Consider the following 18,596-nt stretch of genomic DNA (forward strand, 5'->3'; position numbering starts at 1 on the left):
AGAGAGATATTGGGTTTGGCGGAACAGTTATAGCCTCCAGTCACTCTGCGTGAGAAGTTGTTTGCAACCAGATGTCTTGATGCCTGACCTCCCAAGCAAACAGTGCTGCTTTATTCTTGTGTTATAAAAAGCATCAGACAACAATAGGACTATTACGGTATTGCTGCAGTAGTCGCGTTTGTTACATAACATCCTCACATATGATAATACAGTCAACAAAAACCACTTCTGTACAGAATCCTAACTATAACAAGCCACTTAAGGTGAAATAACTAGTTTAAAGTGGCAGTGCAGTGCAGCAGTGGAGTTCGGGACATGTCTCCATGGCAGCATTGCTATGACGATAGGAACGAAGGTTCCTACGCAAACTGAGCTCAGATGTAGCTGGGGAACTCAAAGCCTCTCTGGCCAGAGGGGCTACACCAGGTCGCTGGAATTGATTTCTTGCTCTCAGAGGATAAATCAGCGGCTACGCTCAATCTCTGCACTCTCGCTTAGGGAAAAAGAAAGAAAAAGAAAGAAAAAGAAAAGGGGACACACACACACACACACACACACACACACACACACACACACACACACACACAAACACATGGTGCTCACATCTAAAGCTACTGCGCACAAAATCCAAAGATTTATGTTTAGAAGAGACATCTTACCCGTCTGCACATCTATCACCATCTGATGACCACCTCTCATCCCGGGCCTACTGTCATCCCCGTCACCTAGCCGAGAGAGAGAGGGGATCAGGAGGATAAAGAGGACAGAAAAGTAAAATGTAAAGTTAAAAGAATAAATAAAATCACAGTAAGTGGGAGAGAGAGCAAGTGGGAGAGGATTTGGGGAAAAAAAAACAAGCAGCAGCAGAGAGGCAGCAGAGAGATGAGAGGACAGAACAGGAGTATATGAAAACAGTCTTTAATCTTTGAGCCATGTGAGACATTTAGTAAACTGCCATGTATTCTCAGAGACACTGACTGTTAGAATTAAGGCTGCTCAGTGGACCAGAGGTACTACCTTTGGTGCATTTGGGGATGATCTGACTCCAGCGTGGCTTGTACTCCTGTTGACTGATGTACTGATTAAACAAGCCATCTACAAAACGAGCACAGGAAACAAGAGACAGGGGAGTCAAACCAGGGAGAGAGATGCATGAGTCAGTTAGGACTTTAATCTAAGCTATAAATACTTTTAAACCTGGAGATCGCTATTGTAGCTAAACTTGGGCCAAAAGAAAGAAAAAAATCCATCGATTTTTCATTTTGTCACATACTTTTTTTTTTTTTTGCCTTGAGACCTTTTAAATGGATTATGATAAAATATGTTTAATGCAGAGTGTGCATTAGGCCAAAGTTTAGCCCAACAGTGTCCATAAACCAAACAGACAAGGATAGTAATGTACCACTTAAAACAATCTCAAAGCATTAAAATAACCAAAGTATATCATCTATATAATTTGTCTTTTAATAGGCAAGGAACTATAACATTTTTACATTCATTTTAAATAACATCATTCCATTTCTAATAAACTTTATTACTAACCTTTGCTAGGTTACATAATACCAGTCAAGTTAACTGATTTATATGGAAAATATAATCTATTCCATATTGTTCTGTTGACCTGTTCAGCTAGCACGCACTTGTCCTGTGCAGTTACTGCTCCGTGCATTCATTGTATATTGTGTACTCGTCGTACACTGTTGTTTATCTGTAAATTATTTAGTCCTGGGTCCAATGCTGCTGTATTGTGTGTCACACCATGGTCCTGAAGAAATGGCATTTTATTCCAATGTACATAAATTACATGGAGGAATAACAGTAAAACCCCTCTTGACCAGGTGAAAAATGTTCATTTAATGGGTTAGCAAAAGCACCACATCCACACAGACACCTGAGGTAAGAAATGGAAGAAGGCAGATTCACATTTATAACCCACAGATTCAGCACTACACCTACACAAAGCCATTTCATTTTTATTCCAATAGCACAAGGAACTTAAAAATTGAAGCTCAAAGCCAAGCTGCATCATAAAATACCTCACACAAGTTATTAAAACACAAGCTCCATTTATACAGCCAAATTTGCTCATACAGCACCCAAACTTTCACTTAATTAAACAGACGCAGGGTTAAGTGTGCTACCTCTCACAGCTTTATCGATGAGCTCCTCACAGGCATCAAAGTCTCCACGAAGGACCAGGCGCTCGTGGAGGTGCGTGAGCATGGGGTGCTCCAGCGCTATACGCGTCTTCTTCTGCAGCGACTCGAAGGCCTCAGTGTAGTTGTGCTGCCGGAAGTGCTTCAGACACAGACGGATGGCCTCCTGTTCACGGTACTGCACAGGAGACAGAAAGAGGTAAACATTAGCACACTGTTTACACGTCCTGACAGGGCTTGGGACTGATTTCTGAAGAGATCACACTAGTTTGGCTTTGACTACACTGTCAATGAGGACTCACTCTGAAAAAAGCATCCATGTAAGAAAATGAAAAAAGCAAAAACCTAGTTTATTAAATCTGACTAAAAACAATTACAGATTATACTAAAGTAGCAAACACTTAATATAGGGCAAGAGTTCCAATTTTTTTTAAATAAACAACATGATGGTAAGGGAGGCTTGGGAAAAAATAAAAAACATTCTAAGGGCACTTTCACACTTGTAATCCAGAAAACGTGTTAACCACAGCACTGTATATGTTGATGTTTTTTTCTTCCCCATTTTGGTCACCTGCCAATTCCCACCCACCAGCCAACTCTCCCCGATCGTACAACAGCTACAGTACCAACCAGGGAGGGTGAAGTCTATCACATGCTTCTGCCAAGACACATGAAGCCAACCAATCACATCTTTTCAAACTGCTGCTCATGCTGCATCACAGAGAAACATAACAAACTTGGAGTACATAGCTATCTACCCTCTTCTGCATACATAAGCTCACAGACCAACACAAGAGTTTAGTGTTGCTGTGATTGACGAGAGAGAGTATGCCATCCCTACCACCCACAGAGCACGGCCAATTTTACTCTCTTGGTTCCTGGCTAAAGATGGTTGTAGCATGTTCTGGATTCGAACTCGTGATCTCCAGACGACAGGGCAAATGCTTTCTGTTGCACCACTCAGGAGCCACTTTGTGCTGTTATAAAAAAACGATGACCATAAAAATTATACCACCTTGCCAATCCAAGCTAACTAGACAATGTTATTATTATTAAGAATCATTTTCAACGTTTAGTCTAAGACATGCAGGAGGCAACCAGAGTTTTGTCTCTGTGCTACTAGACAGAATGTCAGAATGTAGGCTATGCAGCTAATAAACAGCCAAAAATAAAAAAATTTTGTCTCTAGCTACAGTGCAACACTATCATACTGACAGTGAAATAGCTCAGATTGAACATACAGTAAAACTGTTCATTCACTAGCAAGATAAACAAGCCTGCTGTTCGCTTGTCCCCTGAGCTGCAACCTGAAGACAAAAAGCGCTTGACTTAACTCTGTGCTTTTATGAAAAGTTTAACTTTAACTTTTGAAAGCACTCCGCTGTGACAAACACCAGCAGCACTGCTCATTAAAAGCGACTGCATGCAGGCCGGCCACTTTCCATATAATTACCTGTAAAACGTATGCCAGCAATGGAGTAAAAAAAAAAACAACCAAAAAAAAAACGCCTACTGTGAAAGCATCTCTCAGTGATCTTGGAAAATGCTTTTTCTAAACAAGTAATAAGATATTAGAGAGTAATTAAATAATAATTATTACCTAAATAATGTGTCTTCTTATGCAGACTGTATCACTCCTTTAGCTCTTTTTTGTTTGTCTTAAAGTCATACATCATATGCAAGACTGGGCAAAGTAATAAAGCAATTATGCATTCAAATGTACATAATACCTAATTCAGCACAGGTATCTTACAGTAATCAGATTATCAGATTACAGAATAAGGTGACTGTTTTGATTTCAACTGAAATTAAGAATACTGCAGTCACATGATAGCAGTTCTTTCTGAAAAGGAGACAAAACAGAAAGAAAAAGAACAGTATAATAACCATACAACCCAATATCATGATTTTTGGTACATCACAGTATAAGTTGTAATGCAACATTGTTGAACAAAGAAATGTTGTACAGTTTGCTTACATTTGTTAAAAGGATTATTCAGCCATTAATAGATCACTGTATCAGTGAATAATACAATTTTGTGTAAAAGATTCACCTATGTGAAAGCAGAAAGCAACAGTAAAAGTTCATAAATTAAGATTTTCTTATAATGCTACACCTCTAGATGAAAAGTACACACAGATGAATCTTGTCAAGTAACAATTTCAACCAACACAATGTAATTAACATTAAAATGTCACAATGGCTCTTATTCATTAAACTTTTCAGAAACAATGCAGATTCAAGGGCAGGAAATGACATGCAATCTATTCTGATTAATGACGCGAAGTAACGACAGTGAAATAAGCAGAAACTGAGGAATTGGCTTCAGTCATGTGGGGAAAAAGCCACATACCAGTCCCTTATTTACATTTCATATGCACATGACATGCCCGATTTACCACATACGCAAATCACTTACATAAAAAGACCCAATTTATGCAACTGATGTGATACTGAGTCAACAAAAAGGAAATTATTCATTACTAGGCTACAAACATGGACAGAAAAGGCAGGAAACTAAGAGTAAAGAAGAATGTAACAACTGCTGGTGTTGAAGTAGCTACATACACAGATACACTTAATTTACTTTCAGTAAACAGAATTGCACTATTATTATTATTATTATTATTATTAATAATAAAAGAAAGGGCAAAAGAAAAAGCAAAGGCTCAAAACAAACAGGAAGAACAAAAGTGAACGAATGAGAAAAACAGCAAAATACAGTGTGAAAGAAACAGTGAGCAATGAAGCAAAAGTGAAAGAAAGAGTGAAACAGCAAGAGAGAAAGAGCAAAAAAAAAAAGAGTGAAAGAAAGAAAATGAGAGTGAAAGAAAAAGTGAAAGAGAAAGAAAAAGAAAGAGCGAAAGAAAGATAGAATGAAAGAGTGGAAAGAGAGTGAAAGAGCGCCAAACTGTTTGGAGCACTGAACACAGATGCAGATGCAATGATTCAGTTGTATGTGACAGTTGTATTTTAATACTTTAAAATACAACTATCACATACAACATAAAATTAATCATTAAATAAATTCATTTACTCCTTTTTTAAACATAAGTTCGTTCATATAGAAATGGCAAAAATGAAAGTGATGAATACAGACATCATCTGTGAAACTGGTCCACACTCATTTTACAACCAGACTGTCATAAGCGAAAACAGAGTTACTCACTAGCTGACTTCATGTCAAGGCAGTGACTTCACTCATCTGAATTAGTGCCATGATAGCAAGGACAAGCATTTGGACCTCTGCCATTTAGAGAACGTAACTCAGCTACCTGGAGCCCATCCAGTTTACTGGAACATCACTGCGGTTATCACGAACACACTGGTGCTGGTAAATAGAACAACTCACCTTACTGTACCAGTTAAGGCAGGGCTGGACTACATCTGGATCTTCTATCCCATGCAGCTCAATGTACCAGATACTGAAGTTAAAACTGGGGCCCCATGACATCAGAGGCACTGAACACACAGCAACAAAAGAAATAAGAACACATGCAGGTTATCAGTAGCTGCCACTCCAAGATACTTGCCAAAGAGAAAGTACCTCTGAACGCATCATTTTAAACCACTGAATTCTCAAATCTAATTGCTCAGATGATGTTGATTAATTTTCTTTAACAGACAGTAGTTCCAGCTGTGAGGCAATTCACAAGTTTATATTAATTCACTCATTCTAATACATTATCACTTCAATTCATTTAAAATAAAATGGGTGTAATTGTTGATATTGGGACATTTTCTTTGATGAGATGTTTACTTAACATATTTTTAGAAGAAGTCTCCAGTGTCACCGCTTTGTACCATTCAGAGCTAAAACTAAGTTTTATGACACCGGAAAGTCTTCAGGACGGACATGTTCATGCTTTCCAGTTTCTCTAACATGACAAGCTGCATGTTTTGCATTATTAAATTAAAGACAGGAATAAAAAGAGAGACTGGTGAGGGGAGGACTGTTTATAGCTGGTATAACACGAAATAACTTTCACAGACATTAAATGCAACTACAAACTGACATAAACTACATGATATTCTTAATTTAATAAATATTGCTATCATTGGAAAATTGCTGCTATATAGGAGGATTAAAAAGCTTTGGGAAGCATACATCGTTGTTTTTTTTCCTTGTATATACAGGTTACAATAAAAAACTGTTAGGCTTAGGATTATCTCTACACCTTTAGGCTTGTACGTCTCAACATCAGTTCAAAAACGTCAGATCAAAGTCCAGGGAGTTCACTGGCACCATGGCTTTGTTATATGGTTGGTTACCATGTAATCATAATGCTACTGGACAATAATAGAAGATTAAAAAAAAACTGATAAATAAAAATCCTGAAATCACAATCAGACTAAATGTAACATTTATAAATTAACTGATGAATAGAAATCATATGAAATTTTAACGAGCTATCACTAGCAGTTAAAGGTTATGTAAAAATATTTTCTGAAATGGTGAGTAGCTGAAACGCACCTTAGTGCTCTCTCAAGACGTCCCTTTTTCACTTTGCCAAATTACTAGTCGTGAGTGTTACACTCACTGCCTTTTTTGTGCAAGATGGAAATAAAATGTTTACAACTGGCATTTCGGCCAGTCCTGGGCAACATCTCTCTGTAGCTGTCTAGATGAAAATCCATTAGCCAAGATGTCTTCAAATGCAATTTACAATGAAACACTAAAATGCTTTTATACAAAAAAAAAAAAAAAAAAAAAAAAAAAAATCCTGTTCCACTTTCCACTAATACTTTAAAGATGTGCCACTCAGCTTTCCCGACTGTATCATCATTTATGCACTAAGTGATCCCAACTGCGTCACCCTGCTGAGTTTACTCTGATGTCACTCTTTTAGTGAATCACTCACCTATTTTAATGTATCTGCAAGGGAACATCTGCTCATCGATCTTGTGCTTCAGCGTGAATGTCTCCTTGTTGAAGTCATTCTTAAGGCCACTATGACAAAAGAATTAAAGCACCCATGAAGCCATGCCATGATACAAATGAGTATTTCTGTTTATACCGCAGAGCTTCTGAATTCTTGCATCTGATTGGATGAAAGTTGCATCTGATTGGATGAAAGATGAAATGAATGTTGATTAATGCTCTATAAAAGCATTGATATGGTGAGGCTCTCTGTAAGGAGAGGCTTATGTAACGTTTCTGGAAGGAGTCAGTGTCAGCACTTTGTAACAGTCAATATAGCTAACAGGACAGAGGAGTTTCTGCTTACTGGTTTCATGACAAGCTGCATTTTTTCCTTACAATCAACAAACTTGCCTCACACATATTCCACAACATTAAATGTAAATATAAAGTGTAAGAAAGTGTCAATCGTTAACAAATTAAAAATTTTAATTGTTGACACATTGCTGTGTTGGAAATTTTTTTATTTCACAGGTGATCCTCAATGACTTTATTTCTGTCTGTATCGGCCACGTCGATGTTTTTATCCGTCTTCTTCTGAGAAAATTAAAGGCTGAATTACCTACTGTTCTCGCCAAACTCAGAGGTCATGTGATAATTTTAGTCCCATCTGGAAACGCATCTGTGATTTTCTATGCAGTATTCCTTCTGCGTTAGGAAAAAAATGATGTTCTGTTGCTGCTTCTTGCCTTGTATAGTCTCGTAGAGCGCGTATGAGTGACCCTCCCCCCGACATTAAACATATCGTTGTCAACAAGTTGAGTCATGTTGTGAATGGGGCGTGATCATATGACCGCGTGACGCAAACATCCAGGGTCTGAGAAAATACAACCCACTAGAAAAACTCGCTGCTCCTGAGGTAATTTTATTGGTGTCTGGATGCGAGAGTTTTATCATGAGTTTTATGATGAGACGTGGAAAAATTTATTTGCGATGCTCCCTGATGAACTAATCTGATCCGAATAAGGCTAAAGAAGTGTTTTATTCCTTATTTAACAGTCACCAGTCCCCTGGACTCACCTGGACAAGAGCTCGGTCATGTTTTCCTCACTCATGCCTCCAAACACCTTGAACTTCTTCAGGTTGCAAACGTGTGTTTTCTCATACTTGCCATAGGTGATGCTTAGTACAATAGCTGGTCTCTCCAGTTTTAAGATCAAGTACTGTAAAAGGCAGAAAAGGGTTCATTTCAGCAAATAAATCTGTGAGGAAACCAGTAGCATGATATAACCCTACGAACTCTGATTTTGTTCAGAGTCCAGCAGAGCTCGACAATTTCTCTACACAAGCACTACTGATTCAACACATCGGTCAGAAAACATATATAGTTAGTGTGTTTGAGCAGGCAGGAATCATCATGCTGTGCTGGACTCTGACCTTCCACATCCACCGCTGTGGCCTCCTGGTCTAAAACTGCGATTGCGGATGTAGATGTTGATTAAACAATTAAAAGTCATAAAACAGTTTGTGGAAACAGAGGGTTAGAATATACCAGGATGATGAGTAACAAACACTGGATGCATTACAAGAAGAAGGTGTAGTCATTACAAGAAGAAGGTGCAGTCATTACACCATCTGCGTGACACAATTCTGCTGTGAATAACTGTAGTGTTCTCAAGATTTGAAACGCGAAGAAAAAACAATGACAATCTATGTGAGAGAATCTACAAGACAGTATCTGGACTTCTGAATAACTTATCATTGTGTACGAGTGATGAATAAAGGTTGAGAAAGATAGATATTGCGGTTTGTATTCTATTGTACAAGTATTATTCATTACATATTAAATTGAATGCAACTGAACTCAAGCAGCAGTTGCTTTTACACAATCTATGTACCGATGTTTTTTAATGGCATCAAAATGAAATCTTTAAATGCAATTTTCTCCTTTTATCCCGTTTTGGATGTAACCAGACTTTAAAATGCTGTATGATTACTCTGGTTGAGATTCATACAAAAGAGAAACACATTTTCAGTAGTTTTTATACCTTCGTATAATACAAAATGTTAAAATTTCACCATGTTTCAAGCCTCCACACATATTACTGCTGTAACCTGTGTTAGATGCAGCCTTGTAGTCTATTGCCCTTTGAGCACACACAAAAATTCCAACATGGTCCAGGAGGAAATTAAGTTTGACAATTGACAACCCGGTTTAAAACAAAGCTGTTTACATGAGCAGACAGATGCGTGTTACAGGCTATCATTGTACTAATCAGAGAAACAATGCAATCCTTGTTCAGGGTCATTTAGGGTTTTTTTTGTTTTTTTATTCTCTAACTAACTGACATTTTCTTGTCTTTGCAATCCCTGAGACCTGGAAATCACTGAAAGCACACCGTTATTAATTCTATATGTGCACTCAACAATATATAAAATATAAATTTCTTCATGAATGAAAACATTACACTTTAATTAAAAGGTCTGGTGATAATATCTTGGAATCTTAATGGTCTAAAACCACTTTTAAGCATGCAATGTACATATGAATGCATACTGACATTAATTCAGTGTGTAATCATGCTGTGTTGTACCCAGAGACAGGTGGGAGAGCTGGGCAATAAGTCAACAATAAGTGACGCTGCTTTAACGTGACGCTTCAGTGAGCAGACACATCTCATTTGGCAAACGTATTTGCAGTCGAAGTCTCTGTCCTTGCTTCTCTCCCTGCATCCGCTCATCCTCAGAGTAAGGGGCACAGTGGGGGGAAAAAAGCAACGGAGTGTAAATAAAGAAATGAGAAGAACCCACGCTCTCTTGGACCCTGGCCACGAAAGGCTATCTGGATTCAAACTTGCAATCTCATGGTGAAAAGACATTAGACTGCTGCACCACTGTGATTTTTAAAACAATTTTAATTGGTTCCAAGTCACCGGCAAATGACTATTAGTCTGAAAGTGCATACTTAATGAATCTACAGTCTATGCGGTCTTCAGCATTAACAGTGGCAGGCACCAGGACACATTTGACACATTTTTGACTTTGTATGTATACACATTGTAGTACAACAAATATGAATTTTCAGTAGTCACGTTTACATGGACACTTTTTGTTTCAATCGGAATGAAATTAATCAGATTGATTAATCCGATCGCAGTGTTTACAAGAACGCTGAATAAAGTAATCGGGTTGATACACGCGTTTACATGACAGAATCTTCTGACATCCGCACAGTGCACGATTACACGTTTCCAACCGTTCCAACATGCAGATACTAGCAGCCACTCTCTTGCCATTGCTTCTTTTTTTCGTTTTAAAAAGCAGACTTAACATTTGCCTATTTCAGCTGCTAATTAGAAGACGATGAGCGCGTGATGTTTTGTGCGGTGCTGCGTGTATTTATCAAGCAATTAAAATGCCCCTTCCCGAGCCCAGAACAAGGCGTCTGTGGATGAGGGTCCGAAGCAAGGACCGGTGGGACAACGTCGTCTTGCACCACTTCACAGACGAGGAGTGGAAGGAGAATTTTAGGATGACACGACAGTCATTTATGACACTATGCTCCATGGTGGAGGGGAACATGGCACCTGGTGAGGCTACAGTCAGAGCCCGAATACCGCTGATAGCCGTGCGTCATACGTCATTACGTGTTTGTACGTCTGCACATGCGCAGAACTATCTGGTTTCATTTTCAATCCGTTGAAGTGTTTACATGTCCTCTCCATCGGATTAGAAAAGGTTTAAACTACCCCTTACGATCCGAATGAAATTTTAATCGGTTTTGGCCAATTCATTCCGACTGACGTGTTTACATGTGACTTTTTAGATCTGATTGTGCTTCTAGTCCAATTACGATCGGATTATTAGTGTCCATGTAAACGTAGCTAGTGATGTGCAAATTGAGCTACATCACAAGGGAACTTGCGTGGCAAGGTAAAAGAACAGCTACAAAATTACAAGCGTGTTGCAACATCAGGGGTTAAAAGTTGAATGTGCATGCGAAAGCACCTCAAACATAACGCTTTCAATTTCCTCTCAGCCTAACCACAAGACTGTCTGCACTGCCTGGTGTGTGCCAACACAACAACTGGCTGCTTCCTCTTTCCATTTTAAGATTAGCCAGAGCATGGCCCAGAGTGTTTCATCTTCAGTCAAAAGAACACATCAGACCACAGACCCATAAGCCATGCCTGAAACCTGTGGTTATACACAGTTATGTAAAAAATGACAATCCTCATCATTAATTACTCTCTCTCTCTCTCTCATTTGGATTTGAACTGTTAGAAAATTACTGAGCACAAACTGTTGTATATATATTAGTTGTTGTTTTTTTTTAATGAATGACATGACAACAGTCGCATCAGATTTTAAAAATCCTGATCAGAAATGGGCAGTGGGGTTCCTCTGCAGTTAGGGTTTAGGATGAGTGAGCAAAACACCGAACACTCAACCACTTAGCTATGTGCATCATATCTTATTTTTAAAATGGAAAAAGTCATCAAGCCTTCATTAATGATTAATCCGACCTTTTTTTTTGCAACTGTCTACATTTTCATAAAAAGTGCCAAAAGGTTCTTTAGAGTGAACCATTTTTGGTTTCTTAAAGAACCTTTTAATTGATGGCTCTTTTGAGTGGCCATGAAATGGCTGTGAGTTGATTCCATACGCTGATGTATTTCCTTCTAAAACAGGAAGTCAGGAAGAGAGTGTGTCGAAAGGCTTGACCAGTTTCCACAAAACAACCAAAATAGTTTTTGAGATACGCTACACCTCCCACTTAACCTAAAGAAACATAAAGGCGGCTTAGCGACCCGGCTAAACATGCAGCCAAAACCTTGAAGAGAGTCTGTTTGTAGCTACATAAGATTTCTCACTGACATTTCGCCCACTGTCTTTGATATCCTAGAGAGTGGTGGTTAGAAACCTCAATCTTGGACCAGTACAGGCCTGCAGCAGTTTTCTTTCCCCTCTCCCTCTCGGTGAGCAGCAGTTAGGGCGGTAGGCTCCCCATGAGAGAGGGGAAAAACCTGCTGTTTAACAGTGAAATATAGTGGTATTGAGAAACAGGTTTTTGAACAACACAAACATGCACACACTAAGGTGCCTCAATATCTCAGAATGCTTGCTCACACACACGCTGCATAACAACTGCATGGTACAGTGCATCGAGATTCCCAGTAAAACCTGCACTGTTTTGGAGTGAGGTTGTACGTGGGTAAGCAAAGATCAAGCTCTTGGAGGCAGGTTGATTTGGAAGGAGAACAACATGCAAGAAGCTGCACAACCAAAACTACACGAATGGCTGCTACTGAAGCGTGATATCCACAATCTGTTTACATGGGCCGTGTTCTAGAGAGCATTTGGCTGGACATAAAATGGATGTACAGTACAGGATGGGTCATAAAAATTTTTTCACTTTTTTCCTGGAAATTATAAAGTGTAAAATTAAAACGACAACAGAGCAGTCATTCAACTCAGAATTCCAAGTTGGGAACTTGGGCAACACCCACCTTTGAGGTCTCTGACATACAGTAAACAGATTTAACTTTGCATTATTTTCTACTTGGTAAAACTCGGGTTTACTTGACCTGTAGCTTTGTGTTGCGAAAATGTGTTTTAACAAGTTTTGTACATTTACATTTGTAACATAATTCCATTGATTTCCAACCAGTTTTACTAACGCAATAAAATGACTGAGACATAATTTTTATGAGCAAAGATAAATAAGACAGTTGACCTCTCTCATTTGTCATTTCTCATCACTATTCATGCAGAAATAATTCATGAAGATCTCCTTAATATGATGATCAATTTCAGCGACTAGCCATACAAATATGACCTTGCTCTGGACATCCGTGATTTTCTTAGCTAAAGCACTGGAACGCATTTAGATCAGAACTGGGGAAAATCGACTTCCTCGAGTACAATGGATAGCAGCATAACATTACATGGAATATTCCAGAACAACGATGAAACTTAACCTAGCATCTGCCGATAGGTTCTACACAATCAGGTCCATAAACATTTGGACATTGGCAAAATTATCATTATTTCAGCTGTCTACCACAGTATACAAAAGTTTAAAATAAACCATGAATAAGAGCTCAGAGTGCAGACTTTCAGCTTTAATTTGAGGGTCTTTACATTGAAACTGGGTGAACAGTGTAGGAATTACAGCACTTTAGTGTGTGCTCCGCCACAGTTGTTTTCAGTGGTCTTCCGGGCCTTTTGGTGTTCCTGAGCTCACCATTATGTTCTTTCTTTTTAATAATGGACCAAATAGCTGATCTGGCCACACCCAAGGTTTTTGCTGTCTCTCTGACGGGTTTGTTTTGATTTTCAGCCTAATGATGGCTTGCTTCACTGGCTGTGACAGCTCTTTGGACTTCACATCAATAGCAACAGATTCCAAATATTCCACACTTGAAATCAGCTCTAGATCTTTTTTATCCACATCCTTTAAGTGACACAATGAAGGAATAACAAACACCACTGAGCAGAATATTGTCCAATTTCTTTTGTTCCCTTAAAAAGGGAGGGGGAGATATTCATTATTTAATTCCAACTCCTAGAGTTGGGGTCATAAGTTTACATACACCTTGTAGAATCTGCAAAATGTTAATAATTTTTTTTAAATTGAGAGGGATCATAAAAATTGCATTTTGTTTTTTATTCAGCACTGCCCCGAGTAAGCTTTTTCACATAACAGATGTTTACATATATTTCACAAGACAAAATAGTAACTGAATTTACACAAATGAACCAGTTCAAAAGTTCACATACGCTTGATTCTTAATACTGTGTGTTGTTACCTGGATGATCAATGACTGTTTTTATGTTTTGTGATAGTTGTTCATGAGTCCCTTGTTTGACCTGAGCAGTTAAACTGCCCACTGTTCTTCAGAAAAACCCTCCAGGTCCTGCACATTCTTTGCTTTTCTAACATCATCTGCATATTTGACCCCTTTCCAACAGTGGCCGTATAATGCTGGGATCAGTGTTAATTGTTATTATTTTGTTAGAAGATCTTATTTTTTCCATTTAGTACTGCCCTTCAGAAGCTACTTAAGATATTTACATGTTTCCAAGAAGACAAAATAACAATTTACACTGGTCATCCTGTTCAAACTTTTACAACCACTGGCTCTTAATGTATCGTGTTGCCTTCTTAAGCATCAGAGAATGTTTGCACCTTTTGTAATAGTTGTGTACGAGTTCCTCAGTTGTCCTCAGTGTGAAAAGATGGATCCCAACATCATATAGTCACTGTTGGAAAGGGGTCAAATATGCAGAAGATGCTGGAAAAGCAAAGAATGTGCAGGACCTGGAGGATTTTTCTGAAGAACAGTGGGCAGTTTAACTGCTCAGGTCAATCAAGGGACTCAGTCGTTGATCATCCAGGTAACAACACAGAGTATTAAGAAACAAGTGCATGTAAACTTTTGAACTGGTTCATTTGTGTAAATTCAGTTACCATTGTGAACTATGAACTATATGTAAACATCTGTTATGAGAAATAGCTTACTCGGGGCAGTGCTGAATAAAAAACAAAATGCAATTTTTAAGATCCCTCTTATTTTTTTTAAATTATTAACATTTTATTCTGCAAGGCATATGTAAACTTATGACCCCAACTGTATATACTGTAGTAGGCATCTAAAATAGCAACAACTGTCATTGTCCGAATATTTAAAGACCTGACTGTACATAGAGAGACAACTAAGAACTAAAAAGTGTTGTTTCAAAATTCAGTTAGTGCAATACAGATAACATACACGTTAAGACAAACAGGATCCCGATAGCAAAATTCTCAAAGCAAGAGCACTTCTTAAGAACCTGATGATCCTGGTTTCGATTACAACACAAAAATATATTCAGGTTAAATGTATTAAGCTAATCTACAAGACATAGGGCTATTTGAATAGAACAGCCCATAGCATTGTGCTGAATTGGTACAAATACACACCTGTGGAGGATAATTGCTTTCTGATGACCACCTGGAAGACTGGTCATTGGGTTTATCAACCAAAATGTTCCTGCAAGCAAAAACAAGCAAAATATATGTGACACACTTTTCCAATCACCCATTGCTTTGCATCATTCAAATTAATAAAGCTAATTTTAATGAAAATAATAATGCATTTATTGTGGCTACCACTATTCAGAAGATTATTGTGTTACACTGACAATTTTTTTTTTTAATTTTTTAATATTTGACCTCCGTTTCTTGCGCTCTACCTAGGGCAGGGGTGCTCATTACTTCAGGCGCGATCGACCAGTCGATCGCAAGACAACTACTGGTCGATCTTCTTAATAGGTTGATGTAAAACCCCAGTGTGCGAGAGTGTGGAGGAAGACTCGGGAGACAGGCGGAGTATCTGCTGAGCTCCGGGCTCGCATTTATTCAGTCCACGCTTTTCAGCGCACTTTCAAATACTCAACAAACCCAAAACAACAACAGAAATGGGTCCGTCCCGTACTCGCAGTGTTCGCTCCGTGGCGTGTGGGAGTATGTCCGTGAGTGCCTCACAAGCTCAGCCAACTATATCGCACCCTCTCTCGGGTTATGGCAGTTACTGAATGCTCAAAGAGACACAAATAATAGACTGGCGGTAATAAGACACAGGTAAGAATCATCACACGTGACACGCCTCCTCCCCGTCCACCGCTGATGCTTTACCACACCTCCAATGCTGTATATTACCTTCACGATTTCTTTGAATGAAAATTGATTGCATAATATGATTACGAAAACAATTTAGAGTATATATGCATATTTCACATGGTGGCTCTTACCATAATACTCAATAATAATAAGAAGAACTAGATCTCTTTTCATAGACGTGTGAGCACCCCTGACATAGGGTACAACAATCACCTTGCACACCCTACATGGCGCACTACATATGATGCACATCACTTAAAATACAGCCATAGGAAAACAAATGGTGGATTGTAACATGATTAAAGTGTATTTCTGTCTTGAAACATTTCCTCAAGGAATTTAATCACTGACACTGAAACACCACTGCTCTCTACCAGATAAAATCATAATAAAAACAAAATCAAAAACTCTTCATAGTATTGCATAGATAAAAGCACAAAAGAGTTTAGGTTTGAAAACAGTGTTAAAATACATCAATATTTTGTGTTAGTAATAAGTTATAAGCTGTAACGTGTGTAAATCTATGCACATCTTTGCTCATTTGAGTGAAGGGTGCCAATAATTCTGCGCTCGTAGTTACACTCGGAGATTACAGTTACAAAGCTCGTAACCGCACAAACTGTGGGCAAAGGCATTTCTATCTATTAATAAATCAAAGCTAAAATTAGTTCATAAGTTAGTTGTGTGTGCGTAAAAGCGTTAACAGCCTGCTAACACAACACGAGGCAAACACAGCGAGACAAACGCGGGTCACATTCCTACAGCGTCTCGCCACGGAGTTAGCAGCTAGTCAACAACTAGTCAGCAGCTAGTTAGCAACTAGTTAACAGTCTGTTTAGCATGGTTTATGGAGAAGTTAAAGCTAAGTTAGCTGGAGCCTGCATTCATCAACATAAAGCCTTAAACTCTCACCCAAGTGAAACGTTTAACTTTAGCTTTCACTTAAGGAAGCCTGCTAGTTAACTTATCCAACATGCTAAAGAGAGCTTAGCCAGCTGTCAGATTTTTCATTACACGTCACGCATAACGGATTTTACCCCCAAACGCGCATAATAAACTAGCTGCCTTGATAATATCTTTGATATTTTTCTTTTTTATTTTGCAGAGAAGCTGGCTAGCTAGCAAGTTAACTAGCTAACATGACTGCCAGAGTACTGAGCCAGCTAGCTCTCTAGCTAGTCAGTTAGCTACACTAGTTAGCAGCTTCCTAGCAGCTTGAGTGTTTTAGCCTCATTTTCAGCTCGTCTATACAGAAATGCAGCGCGAGCTTCGGCGTGAACATTTCCCTCAGCCGCTCAGTCACTGTGCTAAGCTAAGCAGCGTTAGCTAACCGCCTAGCTGACTTGCAAATAACCTGGCTATCCATTAGGTAGAGCACTTGGCCTGTTTTATCCAGCTGAGCCACAGCGTTCAGAGTGTGACTGCACTTAAAAAAGGCGCACTCGTGTTTGGTGGCGTTACTCACTCGGGTAAGTATGTCGAGGAGTATGAACTCCATTTATAAACAGTGTAGGAAAGCACTCTGCTCTCAGGAGCCACCGCCATCTTGTTGGAGCACAAACAACAAGCAGCGCGTCGCGTGCACGAGCCTCCTGTGGGCGTGGCGGCGTCTTAAAGGGACCGCGCGTGAGAGTTTCGATTTCGGCGAATAATAATAACGCGACCTTCGGGGCCTGTCGGAAATGGCGCAATTGCGAGGTGAGCGCACTTGACGATCAACACAATGTCGGGATTAATTGCAACGGGAAAACTCGTATTTTTTTATGACCCCGATTTTCCGAGATGGGGGCGTGTCAATAACAACACGTCATGGCGGTCGCCAATATGAATGTGTTGCTTAGAGCAGACTAAGATTTAAAGGTGCAATAGTCGATTATTTTTATTCCTCGCTTGTACAAATAACCTGTAAATTATTTAAAACATGATTAAAAATATTTGATTAAGCCGTGGCTTTAGCAAAAGTGTATTAAATCGCTGAGAAAACCCGTCTGGGACAAGGACTTCCGGTCCAGAATGCTTGTTTGGGTTTGAATGTGCATCCTGTCAATCATTTTATAGACACACTATAGACCAATGTAGATCCTGGGGGCGGAGCTTCGTGAACATGGGAGGGAATGGGCTGAAGAAGTGAAAAATATAGGCCTGTATTTACTCAAATGTTGAATCCACCTAACCCTTAGAGACATAGTCTTGGAGGAAAAAAAAGACTAATCTTACCTAATGCACCTTTAAGTGTTAATTTCGTTCGTTAAAATAAACTTCTTTGTCACTGATTATACAAAAATGAGTGTTATTTACAACTTAATGTTGGTGTTCATGGGCGTTCACCTGGTAATTACAGTATCTCTGACAGGATTTATAGGCAGAAAAACATGACAGGAGGACTGAAGGTAGCATTAATCACCGATAGCACGGTTGAATTATTGGATCTGATTGGTCAGAAGGTGACCAACTTCACACCGTCCATTTTATTCCCAACCAAGACCACTTAAACATACACCAGGTCATAATCATGACATTCAAACTCATATACACAAACTTCCCAGGAGGACTTGAATCTAGCATAAATCCCAAATAGCACTGTTGAATTCTCGAATCTAATTGGTCAGAAGGTGTTGATTCGTTTTCTGTAACAGCAGCTCTGACCATAGTGGCAGCTGTAATTCAAATCACAGGTTTATATCAAACAATCTTTCTATCTTTTTATCGTTTCTGTAGTAACAACTCATTCACAGGGGCTTGTACACGATCAACACAATCCCAGGGGAATAATAAACAGTTAGGAGATGTTTATTTAACATATGAAGAAGTCTCAGATGTCAATGCTTTGTAATAGTCAGTGAGTTTTCCATCACGAAAGAGTTTTTCTGAGCTGTGTATGTCTTATAGCAATATACTGATATACTGAATACA

General features: G+C 38.9%; 1 protein-coding gene across 1 annotated transcript in view; it reads right to left on the reverse strand.

Moving 5' to 3' along the window:
* Positions 1-17,469, reverse strand: part of mkln1 (muskelin 1, intracellular mediator containing kelch motifs) — a 31,363-nt gene extending 13,894 nt beyond the window's left edge. The window contains exons 1-8 of the mRNA XM_026922643.3: positions 17,149-17,469; positions 14,985-15,054; positions 8,099-8,241; positions 7,020-7,108; positions 5,510-5,619; positions 2,142-2,334; positions 1,018-1,095; positions 660-725 (exon numbers count right to left, since the gene is read on the reverse strand). Of these exons, the coding sequence (XP_026778444.1) occupies positions 660-725; positions 1,018-1,095; positions 2,142-2,334; positions 5,510-5,619; positions 7,020-7,108; positions 8,099-8,241; positions 14,985-15,054; positions 17,149-17,228 (829 nt within the window). The 5' untranslated portion in view covers positions 17,229-17,469. The remainder of the gene's footprint in view (positions 1-659; positions 726-1,017; positions 1,096-2,141; positions 2,335-5,509; positions 5,620-7,019; positions 7,109-8,098; positions 8,242-14,984; positions 15,055-17,148) is intronic.
* Positions 17,470-18,596: the final 1,127 nt, after the last annotated feature.

This window comes from Pangasianodon hypophthalmus, chromosome 18 (assembly GCF_027358585.1).
Source record: "Pangasianodon hypophthalmus isolate fPanHyp1 chromosome 18, fPanHyp1.pri, whole genome shotgun sequence".
Taxonomy (NCBI): Eukaryota; Metazoa; Chordata; class Actinopteri; order Siluriformes; family Pangasiidae; genus Pangasianodon; species Pangasianodon hypophthalmus.